This window comes from Amblyomma maculatum, chromosome 3, assembly GCF_055883805.1.
Source record: "Amblyomma maculatum isolate TAMU_Amacu chromosome 3, ASM5588380v1, whole genome shotgun sequence".
Taxonomy (NCBI): Eukaryota; Metazoa; Arthropoda; class Arachnida; order Ixodida; family Ixodidae; genus Amblyomma; species Amblyomma maculatum.
Genome location: NC_139346.1, coordinates 196,217,485 through 196,224,164, shown reverse-complemented (window position 1 = coordinate 196,224,164; position 6,680 = coordinate 196,217,485). Strand labels below are relative to the sequence as shown.

Here is a 6,680-nt window from a genome sequence, read left to right as displayed (position 1 = left end):
TTTACAGATATTAGGCACACCTCATTCATTTTTTTTTTGCGTAGCATACATGGTCGCGAAATCAGGAAATCGGGTAATGATGCTTCCTTGCACAGTACGTCGGCAGTAACTGCGCTCATGAGCCTCACCAGACGTCACAGTTTTCTGTGGGAGCAGCAAAGATTGCTGCGCAGGGCATAAAACAATCATATTCCCCTTTCAGTGCTTTCGGAAAGCATTTCACTCGTGGCCGAGCACCAGCAAAAGCACATACGTACCGCTTGAATATTTTTTCACCCAAAGTAAGGAATTGACATGACGTAACGAATGCGCATGCTTGTGACATGGCATACATCGTAGTGCGAAAAAATTTATTAACTAACGGTTGAAGTGAACACCTGCGTTACTGCTCGACGCCTCGTGGTGAAATTTGAAACTGGTGGCGCTTAGTGGCATGCCTCCGAGAAGCATGCTAAGCTTTCAGTCGTCTGCTTCAACTTGAAGCTGCGAAGCCATGCCGCTGGCTTGGGCCACGGGCCGCCGCTTGGTTGCCCCACCAGGAGCCGGCCGGTGGGATATTTCGAAGGAGGCCAGACATATCTGCGTGGAAAACGTCATTACTTGCTATTAAGGCGAAAGTCTTTATGGCTCATGCTGTCGTGGACAAAATGTGTCCCTCTTTTGCGACAACTCTGATTGGCCAAGGCGGGATGACGTCATAGAGGTCTCGACCAATCACAGAGCACCACCACAGTATGCGCAAATGCGTGCCTTATATGGCTATCTTCCGAGCAATGGTTAATCACTAATTAACAAATATTTACTAATTGATAACTAATTGAATAATTCATTGCAATGAACTAATTAATGACTAATACATAAATAATGACTAATTAATTACTAATCAGTACTAGTTACATAGCAGAATGCGGCACTCGGGCTTTCGCCTTTCACTACTTTCGTCGCTAAAGTCCCTCATAATTTTTGTGTGCATACTCTAAAATTTTGTAAAGCTAACCGAATATCCTCATATATAATTATTCGGTTTGGTTTATCCGTCTTAACGTCCCAAAGCGGTTCAGGATATGAGAGACGCCGTAGTGGAGTGCTCCGGAAATTTCAAGCACCTGGAGTTCTTTAACGCGTACTGACAATGAAGAGCAGACGGTCCCCATGCTTTTCGCCTCCATGAAAAAGGCGCCGTGACCGGGATTTGATCGCCACTCCTTGGGCACAGTAGTCGAGTGCCGTAACCACTGAACCACCACCGCGGGTTAATTCATATATGTAATTATTTGAGCGAATGAAACAGTGTATGTTGAAAATTGTTCAAACCGAACCGAATATCCCATAACCTTCTCGAATAATTGGCACAAAGTTCGAATAAGACACGGCGTAGATATAGGAAGAATGGTGTTACGTCCGTCCTTCCCCTCTGAAGAGATAGGAACTGTTTTGACAGTGGGACATCCAACATCGAGAAGTATTACATATTGCAGACGAACCTGTTGTAGCTGTCTCCGGCAGAAGTCTCCCTTGTAACCAACAAAATCTTTAAACACTGGAGACAGTGCTCAGATCCCATTCCAAAATGTATCATTTGGTCATCAGGGTCTTGAGGAGACGTGGCTGCTGATGTAGTAGAATATATATATATATATATATATATATATTGTATGAGGTATAATCGAGGACCGTGGACGCTGATATTAATCTTAAATTTGGCTATCTAAAATAAGCCATCGCCATTTGCTGCGTCAATTCGTTGCAAACTACAGGCAATCAGGATATCTCAAATGTCAATAAGGCGATTATTAACTTTAACACATCATCGTACGAATAAATGTTAATTTTCTGTGGAAGAGTATATATATATATATATATACATATCCACTGATGAGCAGTGCGATTCGTACGGCTGATATGCGCTAGCACAGCTGACGTATCCATACCGGGCGAGTTGGCGTGCTCTAATCCACCAAAACCATGTCACACGTTGCACCCCCTTAACTCTACCGATCCAGTCCAGCAACCACAGTGGTACGCCCAACCTCCCCAACCCTCGACTGTGATTAGTGACCGCAGCTCACTACCCGTCAACTCCCACTCTCCTCTCCCACATTCCTTGTTCGTAAGGGAGGGGAGCAATTGCCTTTCTCCACTTTGACTCCTCTTCCCAGAGGCTCCACACGATAGAAACTTTTCACTAATTGACGAATAATGCCAACACATAATTTCAAATTATGCCTCAAAGCGATGCTCGGTGAGGGACGCCATAAATTAGGACTTCAGAATAAGCTAGGACACCTGGGCCTTTGTTCAAGTAGGCTAAGAAAACAGCACACTGACACCTTTTGTGTTTCCCCTTCATCGAAATGCAGCCGCTGCCGCGACCGGAATTGATCTCAGTGTCCTGGCTCAGTAGGTGGGTGTACTCATCACTGCGCCGCCGTGATGCATGGGTGCCTCTTGTGTCTTCGTTTCATCTCTTAACACTTTATTTGTCCCTTCATGATGGCAAACTGATACATAGTTAACGAGTTCTTATGGTACTGAAGCTACAATGCAAGTTCAGGGATCGTTTAGCTTCGTTATCAGCGACGTCAAGTATGGCGTCGTACCTGTTGGGCTTCCAGTGGCCGTTCCAGATCCAGCGTGTCGCTTAGCAGTTGAGGGCTCAGGGGGGTGACGGGGCGGGACAACCTGCTGCGCAGCCGATGACGTAGCCAGGACGCGCATGCGGATAAGCAATGCGAGGCACTCGCCGTTGGTCTCATCTCTATCCAACGGTAGTACGATCTGGAAAAGAGCAATGCAGAGAGGGCTTTCGTCAACCTGGCATCAATGTTTAAAACAATTCCTCTCTCTGTTTATTGAAAGCGGGAACGGCCTTGCCGCGCTGCTGCAGGGGTTAGGGCGCTCGACTGCTGGGCCCAAGGATGCGGGATCGAATCCCTGCCAAGGCGGCCGCTTTCCGATGTAGGCGAAAAGCAAGGCGCCTGTGCGATATCAGTGTACGTTAAAGAACTCCAGGTAGTCGAAATTTCCGGAGCCCTCCACTACGGCATCCCTCATAGCCTGAGTCGCTTTGAGACGTTAAACCCTATAAACCAAACCAAAGTGTGGACGGCTTTTAGACAACAATTCAGCAATTGCAACACAGACCTCCAGCTCAGCATTCAAATGTCCTCAGGTCTCAGCCACACGGATCATGCGGTGAAGTATGAGGTAGGCGGGGATTTGCTTTCCGTATTCATAAGTGAGGCTGAAGCAATGCGGGACACAATGGCGAATGCACGCTGGAAGTTACCTGCAGCTAATTGCACAAGGCAGTGCTGCGGTGTTCGGAGCGGCAGACTGCACTTTTGCTGGGCGCGAATTAACTACGGCCTCGAGCAACCTCACCCCCACCCCCACCCCCATATATATGTCGTGCTGTTGTTTTGGCCCTTGTTAATTTCACAAATGCTTACGTGCTTGAAGGCGAGGGTGTCTGATGAGGGAAGCAGGTGTACTACATGTCTTTGTCGGTTTTTAAAGTATGAAATCCTTTTAGGTCCTGTCCGCAGCAAATTGAGAGAACATCGCCCGGAAACTGCCGAACTTGAAGGCAACTATTCCGAATCTTTCCGTCAGAATGGTACCTATAGCCATCACACTTTCGGGGTTTAAGACGAATGATAAGCTTTATAGAATATGGTCTTCTACAGTGTGCACTGCACGCCCTTTTTTGGTTTTGTATTCATTTTTCGTTCATTTTACGCTGATGCCGAATATATCTATCGAGAACCAATCACTTACGCGAGAGTGGCGACGTGGTAGACGATGATAACGAGGGAGACTAGGATTGAGTCTGCGTAGCAGCTGGCGCCGTCCTGCGTCAGCGCCGTCTCTGGATCCAGCCTGTCACGTGGGCAGCGCAGTATCGCCACCACATTCATTGCTTCCCACGTGCAGTGCGCCGCGTGGAACAGCATGTCCAGTAGGTAGACGAGCTTTGTAGGTAGCAGGCTGTACGCCTCGGCGCGCCTGCGCGGTGAAGACCGGGCTGTATAGCGCGGCAAATTTTCCATCTACTCGTTGCCTACCCTCGCCGCAAACGGCGGGGCTGTACCCATTCCCAGCTTCGTAGGGCCAGGACCAGCTACCCTCCCCCTTCAGTAAGAGGGGCAGCGACACCGCAGTAGTTATGCTTATACAGCCTGGAATGAAACATAAACTAGACACCAACGAAACGACAATGAGATGCAAAAACCGCTCAAACGGTACAGAAGATGCCCAACTGCTGTGCCGGAATCCCTGGGTTCAACCCCGACCACTGGCGGCTGCGTTTCGATAGAGGCTAAACGCTGAGGTATCCGTGTGCTGTGCGATGTCAGTGCACTAAAGATCCGCAGGTGGTCGAAATTACTCCGCAGCCCTCCACTACGGCTCCTCTTTTTCTCTTTCTACTTCCGTATATCCGTGTTGCCCTACCTACCTCCCTTCCCCTTACGCGCGGTTCAGGTGCCACAGAAACAAGAGTGACAGATACAATTCTTCCTGCCAACAATCATGGCTGTCGGCGCTGTAGAAGAGGAACTAGTTGGTATATCGGAAAAAAGAATGGTACCACATAGGATAGAGCGTCAAGGAAAGGTGTGCAAGTGGCAAAATGGTTGATGTGGTTTAATTAGGTAATTAATTAGAGCCAATATCAATAATGGGTCCACAGAAAAGGAAAGGCGCAGTGTCTGTCACACTTATTCTGTGGACAATTTACCGCGCCGTAAAAGAAGGCAGGAAGATGGGAGTGAAAGGGGTGCCGTAGTGGAGGACTGTCAAGTAATTCCGACCACCTGGAGATTTTTAATGTGCACTGACATCGTTGTTGTTGTTGTTGTGGCTGTAAGAAGAAGGAAAAGAAAATGCAGGGACCTGTTACTGGCTCTGTAGCTGAGCCACCTCCGCTCTAGTGCTCTAGAAAATTGAGCAATGTGTCGACCGCGCCGCGAAATGCATGGGAGCGGGGCCGCTTTTGCGATGACGGAGGACACACCAGTTGCTGGTGGCGCCCTCTGCGCTGCCACCAGCAACTGGTGTGTCAGCCGTCCGGACGCCCACGTAGGCGCGCTGTGCGGCGGGTGGCAAGGAACGCCACGCGACAGGAGCGATGGTGTACCGTCCAAACTCACACTTGCCGGAGAAAGTGTGATAGATACTGCAATAACTCATGCGGTGAACTTCAGAATTTTATTGTTTACTGGGCTGGTTACATGACGCAAAATAAATTGGTTACAATATGACAGTCTCCAGATTTCCAAGCAACAAAAAATACCGTTTACTGGGCTGGTTACATGACGCAAAATAAATTGGTTACAATATGACAGTCCTCAGATTTCCAAGCAACAAAAAAAAAAAAAAGTGCCACACTCACAAGGTGTGATTTTGCAATGTACGCAATTGTGTACAAAGCGAAGACTCATAATTCTTCGATTTTGCACTCGCGTTTGGCGCATGATAGTTTTAATTGCTTACGCAACATTAATTCCAACGCTACCCATAGGTCTGTCGAGTACAACTCACGATAAAAAGGCAGAGTGAAAGACGAAGAGCGCCATGCCAAAGACGACGTTGTTGAAGGGGTGCTTAGGCTTGACGCCATAGTAGGTGTCCAGCATCAGATCGTAGCCACACCACGACGCCATCGCGAAGTGGTACACTTCCTCGATCATCACGGCCAGCGTGTCAGTCAGTCCCAACCGTGCGGCACACTGCAAATAACCGAGGCGCCCGTCATGCATGACTTGCGAACGAGACTGCCGCTAAATTCCCTAGCTACCTGACACCCCTGGAGCCCGTCAACTTTTCCCCTGACGTGTTAATGCAGACTGGTAATCTGTTTTCACACAAGTTCACGAGGGGTTGAACTCAAATTCAGCCTTTAAAGAAATGCAGTTTTTAACTGGAACCAGATTAAGAGCGTATGTGCAATGGCTGCTAACGCCTTCAGGGTTTTGCATTAATCGAGTTTTAATTTGCTATTTTGTTGGCAGTGTCGGTGGCGATCTACTTGGTAGCCTTCTGTCTCGGTCCTTCTGTTCGTAAGAAAAAAGAAAAAAAGAAAGCCTTGGCCGCTGCCTCGGCTTTAACTGGCTCGTCGTACATTGACAGCTAGGAGGGAGTGCCGCATTGGTAGCTAAGAGCCACTGCCGAAATAATTGCCTAATCGTCCCACGAGTGATGTGATGGTTCGTTCAGGCCGCTATGTAATATTTCCGCACTCTTAGAAGCTTTGGGAAAATCGAAAACTGAGTGCATGCATTTAAGTAAATGTTTTCTGAGAGGTTGGTTTATTCCAGTACGAGGTTCAGCGCTCAATCACAGAAATCCTGTACAGTTTGATAGCACGAAACGCCGCTCAAATCGTACATGCGGAACAAAGTGTTTAGCATTAGCAAAGCAGCAGCGCAAAAAGAATCTACTTTGGCGAAAGATGAAGGACGCACGGGCTCTGATTGCGTCTCGCGTCTTAACCCTGCGTTGCTCTTCAGTAGCAACAGCCGTTTTTGTGGCGACAACAACCCTAAGACAGCCAAAGCGAGGCCTCGGGTGGTCGCAGCTACGTCGTGAAGAGGTGTGAAGAGGCATATGCCGTGAAGAGGCGTAGACGGTCTCCTCATAAAAAAATCAGCCTGCCTTGACATTTGAATTCACGTTAC

The 6,680-nt window shown here is 48.1% G+C and overlaps 1 protein-coding gene across 1 annotated transcript; it reads right to left on the bottom strand.

The window, feature by feature from the left end:
* Positions 1–331: 331 nt before the first annotated feature.
* LOC146197340 (uncharacterized) lies at positions 332–5,762 on the bottom strand. Its single transcript, XM_084597170.1, has 4 exons — positions 5,545–5,762; positions 3,781–4,008; positions 2,601–2,778; positions 332–579 (listed from the first exon to the last, which is right to left on the bottom strand). Exons 1-4 carry the CDS (start codon positions 5,760–5,762, stop codon positions 460–462), a joined length of 744 nt encoding a protein of 247 aa, XP_084453296.1. The 3' UTR covers positions 332–459.
* Between the last annotated feature and the right edge of the window lie 918 nt (positions 5,763–6,680).

Coding starts and splice junctions, on each gene's coding strand:
- LOC146197340 (XM_084597170.1), bottom strand. CDS start 5,762: ATGCATGACGGGCGCCTCGGTTATTTGCAGTGTGCCGCACGGTTGGGA. Junction 4,009..5,544: donor TTTCACTCTGCCTTTTTATC/GTGAGTTGTACT, acceptor TTCACCGCGCAG/GCGCGCCGAGGCGTACAGCC. Junction 580..2,600: donor GGCCACTGGAAGCCCAACAG/GTACGACGCCAT, acceptor TTTTCCACGCAG/ATATGTCTGGCCTCCTTCGA.